Source organism: Garra rufa, chromosome 24 (assembly GCF_049309525.1).
Source record: "Garra rufa chromosome 24, GarRuf1.0, whole genome shotgun sequence".
In the NCBI taxonomy this organism is placed as follows: Eukaryota; Metazoa; Chordata; class Actinopteri; order Cypriniformes; family Cyprinidae; genus Garra; species Garra rufa.
The window spans coordinates 6,799,670-6,817,067 of record NC_133384.1 but is presented as its reverse complement, the minus strand read 5'-3'; the positions used below and the strand labels follow the sequence as shown (position 1 = coordinate 6,817,067).

The window sequence follows — 17,398 nt, the reverse complement described above, 5'->3', positions numbered from 1 at the left end:
CAAACGGGGGTCACAGCCCATCCACGTATGCAACACCATCAGCCTGCTTGTGTGTTTTAGTCAGGAACACTCCAGAAAGCCATCAGCACTTCCTGTACTCGTCTTGTGTGAGAGGACGCTGGCGTTTGAATGAAAGCTGGCGCGTTCGTGCCTCTCACAAAGCGACATTATCTGGTGGTGTTTTCCATCAGCTTTATAAGTGGCGGAGTGGGAAGTGGAGAAAAACAGACGGATGGGCTGACGCTGCAGTGAATCAACAATCCGGTTTCCTCACTTCCTCCCTCACAGGCTCCAAAGATCTGAGGAGAAATCTGTCTCAAATTAGAGCACTTCCGCTACGAGCGGAGGCTGAGCCACGGGAAAAAAGAGAGAAAGGGTCAGATGGAGTAGAAAAACTGGGAGAAAGAGGATGGCGAAAGCCAAGAGCACCTCTCAGGACGTTTCAATGATGAGTTATTGTAAAGGAATCAAGGGAGAGTTTACGTAAAAATGAAAACAGTCATTTCAACTCCTATCACTTTCTTCTGTAGAACACAAAAGTTATTCCTTTGCAGAAATATTGTGTTGACATACTCAAATATGGCACAGGTTTAACATGTCGAGCACCATCGATAGTCGCATGGACGACTGAAAATTAAGAACTACAAAAACTATTAGCATATAATCTGTGAACCTGGACCACAAAACCAGTCGTAAATAGCACGGGTATATTTGCAGCAATAGCCAAAAATACATTGCATGGGTTTCTTTTATGTCAAAATCATTAGGATATTAAGATCATGTTACATTAAGATATTTTGTACATTTCCTACTGTAAATATATCAAAACTTAATTTTTGATTAGTAATATGCATTGCTATGAGTGACCTTCATTTGGACAACTTTAAAGGTAATTTTCTCAATATTTAGAATTTTTTGCACCGTCAGATTCCAGATTTTCAAATATTTGTATCTCGGCCAGATATTTTCATATCCTAACAATGCATAATGATAATGTATAAATCTCAATTTAAAACATTTCCCCTTATTACAGAGTATAAACTAGGCATCAATGTTAATAATTTGGCTAAAGCTGCTAAACTGTTAATTATTCTTATGGTATGACTGATAACTAATATATATGGTTTCTTTTAAAATTCTATACTACTTAGTCTAAATGAACTGGAAATGAAACACTAAAATTGAATATTTAAAATGCTACATGAATTTAGTCATCTAAGCTGTGAAATTTTCTAAAGATTACATTTAAGAACATTTCTAAAATTGTACTGTAATTAAAGATTAACTTTAAGGGTGATTGTGAAAGTATGTAGAATTAGCATTTGTACGACTAAATATTAAAAACGCTCAAACTTTTGAGGTCACCAGGACTTAAATTATCACTTTTTTTCTCCCAGCAAGGAACCTTTAAATTATTCAAAAGTGACAGTGAAGATATTTTTATGTTTATAATGTAAAAAAAAAATGTATCACGGTTTGCATAATAATATATACCTTTTTCAAGTTAATAATAATGTAACTTTATTAATATATCACTGATTTCTTAAAGATCACGTGACACCGCAGTAATGATGCAAACAGTTATTTTAAATTCTAATATATCAATATTACAATATTACTGTATTTATCAAATGAATGCAGCCTTGGTGAACATAAGAGAATTAATATGTGACTCTGGACCGCAAAACCAGTCATAAAGGTGATTTGTTTGAAATTGAGATTTATAAATATGCTCAATACCAAATAAACAAGCTTTCCATTGATGTAAGATTGTTAGGATACGACAATATTTGGTCGAGATGCATCTTTTTGAAAATCTGGAATCTGAGGGGGCAAAAAAAATCAAACATTGAGAAAAATCGCCCCTAAAGTTGTTCAAAAGAAGTTCTTAGAAATGCATATTACTAATCAAAAATTACATTTTGACATATTTACGATAGGAAATGTACAAAATAACTTCAAGGAACATGATCTTTACTTAACATCCTAATGATTTTTGGCATAAAACCAAAATCAATCATTTTGAAACCCCCTTTTTTTTTAATAGTAATAACCAATACATTAAGGAACATGTGGGTTTTGAAATACGGACACAGTCCTTTCCATGTTTCTCAAGCACAAATACATACTAATACACTTCAAACTTGACCGCATTACGTCCCACGGTCATTTCAGCATCTTTTAATCCATATCAGCGAGACACTAAAAGACAGACGCACATCAGTCCTGTCAATAAAGCATCCAGCGACTAAAATCTAATAACATATTCCAGCAGACGCTCTCCCAGAAGAGATACGAGCTTCATCAATCAGCTCCAGAGCTGCAGATGACACAATGCTTTCAGTGTTTCACTGGAGAGCTGACATCGGCCCACTGACACGAGGAAACCCCACGACGGCAGACCCTCAACGCCCTACAGAAACTACAGAAAAACAAGAAGCAGCAGTAGGCTTCAAAACCAAACTTGATTAAAGGAGGCTCAAACTGGGAAAGCAAATTCCGGTTGAGTGTAACAGGAGAGTTTAAGTGCACAAAGAAGACTGGAAGTTCTTTACACTGTGTTGATTGCAGTGTGTGTGTGTGTGTGTGTGTGTGTGTGTGTGTGAAGTGCAATTACAGGCTTTTCAGAGCACTGCCCGCCCAGCTGCTCGACTAACAGAGAACGAGGAAAAAAAGGAGACTTTCCTAGCCAACTTGTTTGTTTGCTCATATTTGGTTTCCAAATTAAAATAAAAATGTAAAGTGTGTCCATATAACAGATTAACAGAAAAAAAGGAGTAAAAACCGCTTATGTGTGTGTGTGTGTGTGTGTGTGTGTGTGTGTGCGTGTGGTGGGGGTTACTGACAAACTCCTCCTCGGCTCAGAAGGGAAAAGCCTTTCAAACTTCCCTAATCCTACAACCAAGAATGTCTCAATGCAAAATCAATCCAAGATGAAACGTTCTTTCTAGAATAAGGTGGATATAAAAGTGGCAAAACTCACGGAAGAAGTGTTTGAAGAGGTTAGCCATATCCATTTTGGGCTATCCCAGCGACTCGGCACTTCCCTCCGCAGCTGTGCAACTATTCCATGTGAAACACCCTCCCGCGAGTGAACCGCTCACTGCCTGCACAACAATCGGGCTGCCTGACCATGTGACCAGTGTGGACCAATCACAATCAATCCCTCCTTTAGTAGGACTAGTCTGCCCCCCATACACACATAGCACTCATGGCGTCTATGGTGACCAGCAAGCAACCCTGACTGCCAATATGAGTCTGTTTTAACAAAAAAAAATAGTTTTTTCGCTTTTTTTTAACTCAGCCTCAAATGATTCATTGATAGCAGCAAGTTTGCACAGGATGAACCATGAACAACCAGTCTGTTCACACTAAAACTAGAACATGTTTGGACATGTTATTTATGTGGTAATGTGTTCAAGTAACATGCAAATACCATTATGATTACTATACTCCTACTACAGTATACTAAAATGCTATTACTAACGGCTATTAGCATTTAATATGGGACATCACAAACTTAAATTAGTTAAAATAGCTGAAATGCCATATAATCATTCAAATAAAATAAGCAATTTTGGTCATTCAAATATTGAAAAAGTAACAGGATTGCAAATATCCTTTTCAATGAGATGAATTGGTATGAAAACTTAATATAGCAATTATACTGACCAAAACTATAATGGTTATAAATGTTATCATGGTTTTATTCAAACGTGCTTAAAAAGTGCTCATCGCTTCACGATGCCATAGAAGAACCTTTTTGTTTAAATGGGTTCATGAAGAACATGGAACATCTTTAACATCTGAAGAATTTTTCAGATTATAGAAAAGTTCAAAAGAGATGGTTCTTTAAAGAACCTTTGGCTAAAATGGTTCTTCTATGGCATCGCTGTGAAGAACCTTTTAAAGCACCTTTTTGCACACACTGAAATAACTTCACCAGATTTTATGTTAAAATAAACAAATAAAATCAGCAGCATTATGCAGTTTTTGTTTGCATAAACATTAAAATAACATTTAAGGATTAGCTCACTTCCAGAATAAATATTTTCTGCGAATTTACTTACCGCAGCGTCATCCAAGATGTTCATGTCTTTCCCTCTTCAGTCGAAAAGAAATTAAAGTTTTTAGGAAAACATTCCCGGATTTTTCTCCATATAGTGGACTTCAATGGGGATCAATGGGTTGAAGGTCCAAATTGCAGTTTCAATGCAGCTTCAAAGGACTCTACACATTCCCAGCTGAGGAATAATGGTCTTATCTTATCTTGGATAAAAGCGTCGGCTAAATGAATAAATGTAAATGTAAAATGTAAATGTTATCTAGTGAAACGATTGGTCAAAAAAATACAAATTTAAATAAGTCTTCATGCGTGGTTTGTTCTTTGTTTGTGTGCTCCGTTTTTTTTGTTTTTTTTTTTTGTAAAGGCTGTTTGACTTTCTTTGCACGTTCACATTGTAATCACTGGGTCGGTACTTCCAGCTACGTCACGTGTGACCTTTCTAACGTGACTACATAACACATGAAGTCGAGCTAGCGCAAGTAAGGCCCCATGAAATCCGTTAAATTTTTCCTAAATTCTGATTTTTTTCCAAATTCAATTTTTTTTTCTTCTCATTTGAATTTTTCTGTATTCAATTTTTGTTCTGTTTCAATTTTTCTTTACTCCTTTTTAATGGCTAAATTAAATATTATCAAAAAGCATGTTTAATTAATTAAAACCATGAAACTTTTCACATCAATTTATTAAAAGTATAACAAAAAAAATGACATTTATAGCCTTATGCATTTTTTCCCACCATATGTTTTATTGTTACCAAATTCTGTTGTAGCATGTCTAATTATTTGTAGGCATAAAAACAATAGAATTTATTCAAATGTACTCTTAAAATAGCCCTTTGAAATGTTTTTTCCCCTTAAAAAAATTCTGTGTCGTGCATTTCAATTTGTCTGGTTATCAAATGAAAGCACAAAACATTCATTTTATTTATCTGTTAATTACTGAAAATTAAACTTTGTTTTATTTCAAATTAAAACAGTAAAGAAATGTGTGATTATTCCTTCGAAGAATAAGTTTTAATAATTTTAGTAGAAGCAGCAGTAGTTGTATATACATTCGACAGAACAATAGTAATATATTTCTGGCACAATGTCTTCAAGTTTAACCGAACTTTAATTTTGACAGTTTGCTGTGAATACCTTTACATTTATGTATGTATATGGTACGGCAATATATTTGATTTAAGTGTAATGGCGTTTTCGGCATAACAGAAATTATAGGGCCCTATGCAAGATGAGCATTTGTGGTTAAAAAGTACATAATTTATTTGTTTTGTTTTAGAAAATGGCTGATGGTTTTGCCATCTAAGATCCTTATTTCTCAGCTGGGATCATGTAGAGCCCTTTAAAGCTGCATTGAAACTGCAATTTGGACTTTCAACCCGTTGGCCCCCATTGAAGTCCACTATATGGTGAAAAATCCTGAAACGTTTTCCCTCAATTTATTTTTGATTGAAATAAGACAGACATGAACATCTCGGATGGCAATTTTAATTCTGGAAGTGAACTAAACCTTTACAAATGGCCAGATCTTAAACAAACAGAAATATATTAGTAGTCAAAAGTTTGGACACACTTGACTTAATGTGTTTTTTTTTTTTTTTAAATATTACAATATATTTATTTTATTTTCAAATAAAAATTGTGCCAAGGAATGATTCTCGGTTTGCATTTAAGAAAAACTGAAGTTTCTTTTCCCATGGAAAAAAAAAACAAATGTTTTTCTGAGAATCATTCCTTGGCAAAATTTGTATTTAAAAATTGAATCAAATAAAATCAAATCCAATCCAATCCAATTAAATAACAATTAAATTAAAATAAAATAAAATAAAATAAAAAATATTAAGTCAAGTGTGTCCAAACTTTTGATTGGTAGTGTACATATATTTGCAATTTCATTTGGAGTCGCTTGCGGATCAGAAACTAATTTTGCTGGTTAGTTATATTTTAGGATTATTTGTCACAGAACCACTAATTTCAGGAATCCTTCATGGGGTCTACAATATGACAGAAAATCTGTGTACTTCACACAGCAGGCCAGGAAGGGCACTTAAGCGTGAATACATATGCAAACACACGCACACAAACATAAAACACAACAACATACATAAGAGAAACCCTCAAGAACAGACAGGCTGTGTGAGCAAGCCATTTTCAAAACAGCCGCAAAGACAGCGATAGAGAGATAGCCGTCAGCGTGCACACAACTCTCATTGTACACCTCCAGGCTCAACGCAAGCACCCGTTCCTGTTCCTGTGTACCAACAGCACAGACCCCACCTCCAGCTAACCACCACAGAAACGCTTTAAGAGTACACCGATGTCAAGATTAGATTAAAGAGCAAACACGCGTCTCGCAGACGGGGAGCCTGTAGTTCCAAGGAAACGTCACTGGGGTGTCGCTTTAAAAGGATGATTATAGACAATGTTAAATATATAGACATACACATGCATTTAATTAGTCGTAGGGCACAAACTGGTTTACTCATTTACCACATTTTCAACTAAAAATGGAAAATGTATGCATTTTGGCCATTCATTTACACAACTATCGTGTTTTGGGGGCCTGAAAATGGATGCCTTTTAAAAACGGGTTTCAAAAGGGAAGTTTTTTTTAAACAATACCATTATTGTCTTAGTGTAAACTACAAAAACGCAAATTTGTGAAAACAGTGATATCATGCACATGCATATTATGTGTTCAGTCTATAAGAATACATATGTGACCCTGGACCACAAAACCAGTCTTAAGTCGCTGGGGTATATTTGTAGCAATAGCCAAAAATACATTGCATGGGTCAAAATTTTTGATTTTTCTTTTATGCCAAAAATCATTAAGAAATTAAGTAAAGTTCATGTTTCATGAAGATTTTTTGTAAAATTCCTACTGTAAACATATCAAAATGTAATTTTTGATTTGTAATATGCATTGTTAAGAACCTAATTTGGACAACTTTAAAGGTGATTTTCTCAGTATTTTGATTTTTTTGCATCCTCAGATTTCTGATTTCAAATAGATGTATCTCGGCCAAATATTGTCCTATCCTAACAAACCATACATCAATAGAAAGCTTATTTATTGAGCTTTCATATGATGTATAAATCTCAGTTTTGTCAAATTTAACCTTATGACTGGTTTTGTGGTCCAGGGTCACATAGGTGCACAGGCACATAGTTTTTCTTTACAAAATTATATATCTAGGGCTGTCACAATTCCCCAATTTAATTTGAGTACTTGATTATTAAAAATCCTTGATTGCATTTTGTCCATGTAAAGTAACTGGCAAAATACCAAAAGTGGCAAATTCCACAGACGAGAATTCATGAAATGCTGTATTAGCCCTTTTTCTAGTGCTGCATGATATAATAAATCCGCTTAAAAATCATAATAAAGTAATAGTAATATAATACTATTGTGAATTCACAAAAGCTATGATTAAATTAAATAAATGTGCGATGCAGGTTTAATATATGCACTTTAATTATTCACATGTGTGCATGTTACATGCATCTCAGAGCGGCTCCGTTAAAAGTAAATGCTGCTCCACACAAACAGTTTATCATTTCATCAGATTTGTAAGGTTTATGAGTTATAAACCTACGCCAACACAGGAGAATACATCATTATCTTTCTCAATACGCTAACTGTTCATTGCAATTTCAAAATAAAAGCTCAAACCCTCACTCTGAGTTTAGACATTTTTAAGTCCACATATTCAAGAGATTATAGTGGCTGCGGCATTTCCATCATAAAGAAATTGCCAAATATTAAAGATTAGACAAACATTTGAATTTAATGTTGTTTAGTCTGTATTAAACAAGGATTAGATCGCACAGTAAAGTGTAAAAACCACCGTCAGGCCATTGGTGCCCTCTGCAGGCATTTGTTATAATGCAAAATGTACATTAGTTCTCTTGTTCGTAATACATCATGTATTTATCACAGTTTTAAAACCGGATGAGTACTTGGTTTTGATACTTTAACCAATTATTATTGCCTCATTGCTATTATATATGTGACCTTGGACCACAAAACCAGTCTTAAGTCGCTGGGGTATATTTGTAGCAATAGCCAAAATACATTGTATGGGTCAAAATTTTAGATTTTTCTTTTATGCCAAAAATCATTAGGAAATTAAGTAAAGATCATGTTCCATGAAGATTTTTTGTAAAATTCCTACTGTAAATATATCAAAATGTAATTTTTGATTAGTAATATGCATTGTTAAGAACTTAATTTGGACAACTTTAAAGGGGATTTTCTCAGTATTTAGATTTTTTTGCATCCTCAGATTCCTGATTTTCAAATAGATGTATCTCGGCCAAATATTGTCCTATCCTAACAAACCATACATCAAAAGAAAGCTTATTTATTGAGCTTTCATATGATGTATACATCTCAGTTTTGTCAAATTTAACCTTATGGTTTTGTGGTCCAGGGTCACAAATGTATTTTAAGTCATTTTAAAGGCTATTGTTTGCTTAGGTTGTATTATGATTATCTGAGTACTCGATTAATCGTCAGAATAATTGACCGATTACTCAAATACCAAAATAATCGTAGCCAGCCCTATAAGTATTGCTTAAAAATTCTCGATTCCGATACCTTGACTTCGATATCAGTTCCCGAACAATACTTTTTTTTTTTAATACTAAGACTGTCTTATGTACCATGATGCTTCAGTGTGTTCAGTGCTTCAACTAGTGTTTTTCCTTGATGCCTCACCAGAGCTAAAAACTATCACTTGATTTAGGCACAATCGAAATTTGGTACCAAAGGTCAAGAAATTTTTCAATACTCCGTGACACTGAGACAATTCGCTTGGTGCAACTCGATATCCAGCCCTAGTTATATCACCAACTACTGGCCTTGCATCCATAATACAGCGTTTTTAGTCATTTTTGTGGATCCATGTGAACAGGGATAATTTGAGAAAGTTGTCGTCTGCATGCAAAACTTTTCAAGAATGTGAAACGGGTTCTGTGGCAATGCCGTTGCGTTATGTCTACATTAAAAACAACAATAACAGCAATACAGATGTTGTCTTACGACATGACATGTTGCTGTCGCGCTGGATTATATCTTGTCTTGTGAGGCAGCGGCAGAAACACAAAAAGCTGGAACGTGCGACTTTATTCCGTGACCTCATCTCCGATGGTTTCAAAAAGAGGTGCGTATACTAGCTGCATATTGTCTTTTCGCAACAATACAAGCTGGTTTTAAAAAGACGTCCGGCATGTTTTCTACAAAAACATCTAATGTGTTAACATTTGCATGGCGTGACTAGGGCTGCTCGATTTCGGCAAAAATCATAATCACGATTATTTTGGTCAATATTGTAATCATGATTATTTAACACGACTATGAATGGGTCCAAAACTTTATATTAGTAATTAATTTAAAGATATCAATACAGCAGAAAAAGATACAAAAAAAAAAAACAGTTAAAAAAAATACTGAATACTTTTATGCAAGGCTAAAGTAATCTAACAATACTACAGAAATTGAATGCAATTATTTGAATGTAAAATAAAACTGTGCCTTCACTGTAATAGTTAAACATGCCTGGTTTCTTATTAAAACTACAAAAGTCCCTCATTCAAGAGCAGTGGGTGATTTTTCTCTTTGTATTTTTATGTTTTGTTAATATTAACCACAAAGACGGCAGAAGGAATATTATTTGTTGCCGCTTTAATAGCCACACGGATCCAATATACTGTTACACATGTATTTTCGTTCTCAACGGTTTATGATCATTTAAGACATAACTGACAAGGGTTTACATGAATAATCACCAAGCGCCTCATTTTGAAATATTTTTGCGTGTATTTGACCGTTTAGGCGTGCACCTTGAGCTAAAAGATAACCTTACATGTCCGTGTCCGGCTCCATCTCTGAGTGCATACACAGAACAGTGCAAGTTTTCTTACGCGCTATTAAAAACTAGGGCCGGGACTCGATTAAAAAATTTAATCTAATTAATTAGAGGCTTTGTAATTAATTAATCGCATTTTAATCGCATGTAAATATTTGACCTGAGAACAGTGAGAATTAAGATTTTTACATGGATTTTTAGTATACCATTGAATAATGACTGAATACATAAGCTTAAGCAACAAAATATTGTTTATTTTTGTTCAACCAAGTCCAACAGACCAGTGCAATATAGCCATTAAGTGTAGCAAGCATAGGGTAGCAAGAGGCACGTTCTTTAACGAGTCTTTCATTCCGAGAACTCTGCTTTGCTTAATTATGCATTTAAACGTTAATGACCAAACCTATCATTATAAATGTTGCTGCACATGGAATATAACACGGATAACATTTAAAAAAATAGTTTTTATCAGGTTACACACTGATTATTTATCACTCAAACCCCTTTCTCTACCTGTCCGTTGGTCGCGTATATCCTCCATGTTTGTAGTTTTTTAACACTTTTTATGCGTGTTTGTAGTTCTAATCGAATCCTCGTTCACGGCGCAGTGTGTTGCGGGCAATATTAGCAGTTAAGAGTGTGCATTGATCGTTAAGTAGTAGACCATCCGGGAATCTTTGGAATACTTTTTAAACATACTACGATTTGGGACATACAATACTATTTAGGACGGACGCAGCTTCTTTGGTATAAGTTCTTTGGCTTGTCTGAACGCTAGTTTGTGCTCCAGTATAATCGGTCCGCCGAATCTCATCCAGTGAGAAACGTTCCGCGGTGCAAAACTTAGTGCGATTAAAATGCGTTAAAAAAATTTAACGCGTTATTTTTGTGTAATTAATTAATCTAAATTAACGCGTTAAAGTCCCGGCCCTATTAAAAACACAACATCAAAAAAAATTTATAAATCAAGCACGTCCCGTTTTATTGCTGATTTGCATGTGAAATTAGGCTTTTATGGAGTAGCGAAATCGCATAACTGGTAAGGGGGCGGAATGGAGGACAATAATCGTTTCATCTCGATTACTGCATTTTCATGATTGTTTGAAGCAGAAATCGGAATCCAAACCGAATTTTGATTAATTGCACAGCCATAGGCGTGACAATGTAAAAAAAGCATTGAATAGGATTCCAAACACATATCAATGCAGATCGAAACAGATTTGCACAAATCGGATATCATGTAGTTCTTTATTTAGATTAGTTTGTTGGCCATCATCAGAATTTCACTAAAATCATATTTTGGCTTGTAAGCTTTTGAATTAAATGGAGGTTAGAAAACTATGATGTTCTGTTAAAAAAAAACTAAAGAAAGGCTAAAGAGCCTTGGGATAATATTACACTAGGACGTATTGATTTCCTATGGACAGCTCTGATTTGACTCGGGCCAGAGGCTCAGAGCAGCATTTCCAGTCTGGTGATTGTACTGAAGTTGCTGGCTGAGGGGTCCAGGAGGTCTTCAGGTGTGGTGAACATGTGGTCTAGTCTAGACCTGAACATGAAGAGCTAATCTTTCAATCTCCTCCGTTTCTCTTTGTCTTGCTTATCTCCTGACACTACGCCTCGCATTCCAGTGTCACAAACACTTCCCTCACCAACATCTCAAATCCTCTAAGAATTCAGCATGGAATGAACAGTCAGATTTTCTATTTCATGCATGCATGCTATTGATTGTATTATGACCAGTTCATCAATGCATATGTTGAATTTTTCAAGTTAATCTTCCAGTGTAAGTGAAGAGTTCTCTCTGGCAACATCAATCTGTTCAAATCAGATGTACGTCACGAAACAGAAGATAAGATCTGTTGCTACTTCGGTTACATTGCAACTTGATTCACACCATTTTTAAAAAGAAAATATTATATATAAATACTTAGAGCATTACAATATGTTTGTATTATTTTCATGCTAAGCAAACTTTCCCCCCTAGTTCTATTACAAATGAACGTAAACGAGCGCCATCATTTCAAAAATGTAAAAATGTTTACTGTAAGTAGTAAGAAACTAATCAGAATTACTTACTAAAATTAAACAAAAACAAGTAGGCATATGTAAAGATTTTAGAACTTGAATAATCTACCAATATAGAGTTTTAGACGTGTGGAGTTGGAAAAAAATAAAGCAGGAATTCTTGCAGAAAGCCCTAAATCAGGTCAATAACCATTGCAAAAAAGCATTTCTTATTGCTTTCTTTCAGTTGAAGTCAACTGCGACAAGTTTTATTGAGATTCACGCCATTAACACGCCTCATCTTCACTAAACTCAGTGGATTTGACAGTAAAGCAAACGTGGAGCATGCCCTGCAAACACAATGTTGCCGCTCAAAATGTTTAGATTCAAAGCAAACAAGTACATTCAAGAGCAAACTTGCTGAAAAATAAGTCCTTCGTTTCTTTGATGTCAGTCAACGCATACATAATCCTTAAACATCTCTAGAAAATTACGAGACATTTACTGTACCTGAAAAATCACTCACTGGAGGTATCTGATTTTGAGAAATAGCGAGCAGTCGAACGTTTGTTTCTCAAACGAAAGCTTCTAACTGTTCAGTACCGTATCTTCCTGTGTATCTAAGCAGCAAGTATTATCGTGGTCAAAAACAAGACTCCCCAGGAAATGACAACAAGAATATGCTCTACATACTAAACCGCACATTACCCAATTAGAAACAAATATATTTGGACCTTGTTAAAGCAGAAGTAGATTCAGAAATGTGTTTGCAAACTGTTTAGTTGACCACACGACAGTAAAAATGAAAATTGGCATTACAACCCTTCCTTGTATATGCAAAGGCAGAAATGTATAAAAACTACATTTTTACAGAAAGCTATATGGCTTCAGAAGTCACACAGGCTATGTTTGTTTTTTGTTTCACGATCAACATAAGTTGTGGTGAAATTTAATAAATTGATTAATTGAAGTGACTCTTATATGGGTTTGAAGCAACATGAGACATAAATCTAGAGATCTAATCGAATACAAACTGAAGGATGTTCTTGAGTAAAGCAGAAGATGTGGCCTTACCTAAAGTGTCTTTGAGGTTTTTGACGATTGATGCTTTCCTGGCACTGTTCTTCCGTTCGACATAGTTAGATGGCACGAAGCCTGTCTTGTTGGTAGCGTTTCGTACTCGCCACCAGGACTTGGAGTCGTCCAGGAGCCAGAGCCGCTCGTTCTTCTTAATGTCCAGCTCCTGGTCCTGCTGGGCCATGTAATCAAACTTGGCGATGACAATCACCTCTTCCGTCATCTTGGATTTATTTCAACACTGGAAGAGATAATTGAATTGTGGTTACATAGTGGAACTTGCCTTTCTTTAACAAGTGAAATCAATAATGCTCTGGTATTTAAAAAAAAGAGAGAACATCTCTTCCAGTGTTTCGTTTCAAGGTTAAATTGCTTTTTGGAACTCCAACAGAAATCTTCAAACGAACTTTGTAAACAACTACTGACATTTCCCGAGAACAATCTGGAGGTGAAATGTTACTCGTAGAGTTCCGGATGTTCAGTTGGATGACTAAGCTTGACATGATGGATCTAAAATGACAATTTTGTATTACGACAGCGAGCTGGAGAACAATCAGGCTCTGCAGACCTTTGAGCCTAAAGGACACGACCAGGTAGCGTTTTCAAGAACGGAGCCATGATGATTGGCCTAAAGGGCTCAGGACAGCAAACCAGGCTGTCAGAAGGGATTTACATCTTTGTTCACCTTCTCATGAGCATCTCCAGGCCAAAACATAGGTGACCTACTTTCTAAAGGTCTTTGGACTCTTGTTTTCATTAGTTACATTAAACAAAGCCTATCCAGCAACAAAAAGGTTGAAATATTGGCTTCATTTAAGAGTAGACTCAAAGCAATCTAAATTAATACATACATTGAATACCCAAAAAAAAGCATTTGTCGCAAATGGTATGCAAACTTAAAAAGCTTGTACGACCACAAACTTTGACTGGTTATACACTGTAAAAGTGTGCAAACTGCTGTAATTTCCAAATCTAAAGATGCACTTGGGCCAACAAAAAAAAAAAAAAAAAATTTGTTATGAGTTATGAGCGATGTATGAAGCAAAACTCACACAATTCACTTCAAGACCAAGCAGCTTTCTGTTGGTGACCAATGTGAACCTGTTCTGAAATTTATGTGGGAAAATCTATTCCAAGGACGCTTTAAATTGATCATAAGTGACATTTATAAAGATTTTAAATAATCACGATTTTATATCACGATTAATCGTTTGACAGCCCTATAAATTGTTTTTAATGTGTTTATATCTAAACCTTGAGTGTTTTTCAGTATTAGTGCATTCAGATGCAAAAGATAATCAAGTGCTTTTTTTTAATGTGTGCACACTTCAGGTTAGGGCTGCACGATTAATCGAAGGCAAATGTCATGCACATTTTTTCAATAAGGCTGGTTGTGTAATCAGTAGTAAATCTTTAGCAGGTGCTTTCAGATGGAGCAGCATTTAGTACACAGAGCTGCAGTTCAATGAAAAGCTACGCTATATCGCGTTCATTATATCAGACGATTTAATCAAGCGATCATGAAATCGAAAGAAATTGTTCGCGATAATGACGGCTGTTTGCGTAGCTCCGTGTGGAAATGCTGCTACATCTGAAAGCATGTGAAAACACCACATTTAATAACATGTTTTTACTCCAAACTTACTTCATAACGTCAGTCGAGTGTTTGAAATGAATCCTGTGAAATGATCTGGCTTCTTACACAGAATAAGGCACGCAACATATATCACAGTATTCTAAGCAGTGATAAAGGCATTGCATTATAAATATTTTTTCAATTCAATTTACCATCAGTGTTGTTTTTGACAACCATCTTAGATTTAGTCTTAGTCTTAGTCTTTTGGACTAAAATGCTTCTTAGTTTTAGTCAAATTTTAGTCACTTCTATATGTGATAGTTTTAGTCCAATTTTAGTCGACGAAAAGTCAAAAAGGTTTTAGTCTAGTTTTAGTCGACGAAAAGTCAAAAAGGTTTTAGTCTAGTTTTAGTCGACGAAAAGTCAAAAAGGTTTTAGTCTAGTTTTAGTCCAAAAAAGGGAAAAAAAGTAGTCTTTTAACAAATTAATGTAGGTCAGTAAGTATTTTGCTGTTGGGTAGTGTCACTTATAAGTTCTGAAAATAGCAGATCTATAGTTCAACACAATGTGAGCTTCCGGATCGACTATTTTCACCAATAATTACAATAATGAAGGAATGTTTTAGAACATAAAAGACAAACAAGGATGGAATGCTAAAACGGCTTGCCATACTAGTACAGCAAAGAGTATTTAATGCTAAAACGGCTTGCCATAGCGTCAGATACTTTTTAAGTTGTAATTGGCATGCACAATAAGCAGAAATGTCATGCATTTTAAACGTCTGATGGACCACCCACTAACATTTTCGTCTATTCTCGTCTCGTCAACGAAAACTCACACACGTCTCGTCATGTTTTAGTCATCAACGGGCCATTTTTAGCTCGTCATCGTCTCGTTATCGTCATGAAAAAAAGTGCCGTCAACGAAATGATTTCGTCATCGTCATCGTTGACGAAAACAACACTGTTCACCATTTATAAAGACAGTCACTTGCTTTATTCCTGAATGAACCAGCTGTTCAAACGAATCAAATGAATGATGATTCAGTAACTAAATCAGTGTCTTGCCGCCACCTGCTGGCAGATCTTTTCAGTTACTTAAATTCTGTATTCAATATTGTATATTTAAAACATTAATCTCAACATGAATTTGATTGCACTCATGCCACCTCTGAGACTCAATAAACATATGAAAAGGTATATAAAAACAAAATTCCCCTGTAAATCACTTTAAGGAGTCAAACAGTACCTCGTAATGGGAAGGCAAATTTGGATCAGAGTTTTTGATTATTGTTTAGAATGTGCTCCTGAAATTTTAACTGTGCTCCTAACAAGAAGAGTAAGCGTAAAGGCCTGTCACCGTCACTGTCTGCAGCAAGCCGAACGTGTTCATGTCCTCATATATTAAGACACAAACGCTGAAATCACAATGAAAACTGCACGTCTGAGTTTCACACAGAGACAAGAAAAACATGCAGACTTGTTAGCCACATGCACTGACTGGCTGCTGTCACATTTATTTCTGTATAATGCTGTATGATCGGCTGTTAGATTAATCCACACTGAGTGAAAATGTCCATCATTATCAACATACATTTTTTCAATATGATATAATTTATCGCTCACCCCCACCTAGCACCTAGCTCTCAGAAAACATTAGGAATCACCTAACAATGCTCAAACGACGATTCAGAATATCACAGTAACTGCTCAGTATAAATGCTTACCTGTGCTGCATCAAAGCTGCGGATATCTTAGTAGAGATGCTCTATGGCAGACCTGGAAAAGAAAGAAAATCAAAGTTCAACAATGGTATGTTCTCTGAAAGACAAACACTAGAAAGTAAAACTACTGGAAACAGGTTGCAATAACTTTGGAAAGAAATCAATGAACACACAACTCCCGTCCGAAGCGTCTGGCGTGAGCGCTGGCGACGGTGTTGCTGGACACTCCCTCAGCAGGGTACGCAGGGAATGTGCCACTGTTTACTCGCCGAAGACAAGCATCTCGCCAGTGATTGTGTGCCATTTGGCTAAATAAATAAGTGATGAAGCTGACCATTGTTTTAAGACCTCGACGCAGCGACTGCCAGAAGACGGTTTATAGTCAAATGATGTCCGTGCAGTCAAAGCGAGAGATCACTTCCTCTAGAATGATGGCCAGCGATTGTCTATTGTCCAAACATGAGTCAGGAAGATGGGAAAAGGCAGATCCAAAAGTACAGCGCAAACAGCGAAAGCAGGATGTGCCGTTTCATTTCGAATCCATCATACGGGATAACACGCGTGTGGGCAGAAAAATAAATAAATTCAAAGGGTGAACGTGGCTTTCCCATCTGTGATCCTGATTTTAGACAAACTGAAAGCTGACTTCAGTAAAAGAATTTAAGAACAAGAACAATTCCTGAGGGAGTGATTGACATTGCTAATTCATATATTTCCCTCAACACCATCTAACATATGATTTTAATATCTTAATATTTTACTACTGTACAGTAGAATGCGCTAAGTAATAGTAATAACTATACATTTACATACAAAGTAAAAATAATAACGTATTTTCCATTTTAAGCTTTATTTTTTTAAGGATTAATCCATTTTTATGCTTTAATAATATACCTCTGTTGTTTAAAAATATTAATAAAAACTAAAACAATAATTAATTTTGATTTGATTGCATTTGAAAAAGATTAATTGTTTTAAAAAAAAGATTAATTCAGGGTTTGTACAGATACTGTAAAAAATTATAAGACTTTCAAAAACTACTTTTTTGAGCACTACTTTTTTGACTTTCAAGAACTT

General features: G+C 35.4%; 1 protein-coding gene across 2 annotated transcripts in view; it reads right to left on the bottom strand.

Annotated features, from left to right (window-relative positions):
- Window positions 1-17,398, bottom strand: part of nck1b (NCK adaptor protein 1b) — a 64,191-nt gene that overhangs the window by 8,431 nt on the left and 38,362 nt on the right. Inside the window, exons 2-3 of one of the 2 annotated variants that reach the window (XM_073830400.1) lie at window positions 16,325-16,376; window positions 13,020-13,263 (exon numbers count right to left, since the gene is read on the bottom strand). In XM_073830400.1, coding sequence (XP_073686501.1) covers window positions 13,020-13,245 — 226 coding nt within the window. In that variant the 5' untranslated portion in view covers window positions 13,246-13,263; window positions 16,325-16,376. Of the gene's footprint in view, window positions 1-2,983; window positions 3,115-13,019; window positions 13,264-16,324; window positions 16,377-17,398 lie in introns of those variants that run through there. The other variant, XM_073830401.1, reaches the window with a different exon arrangement.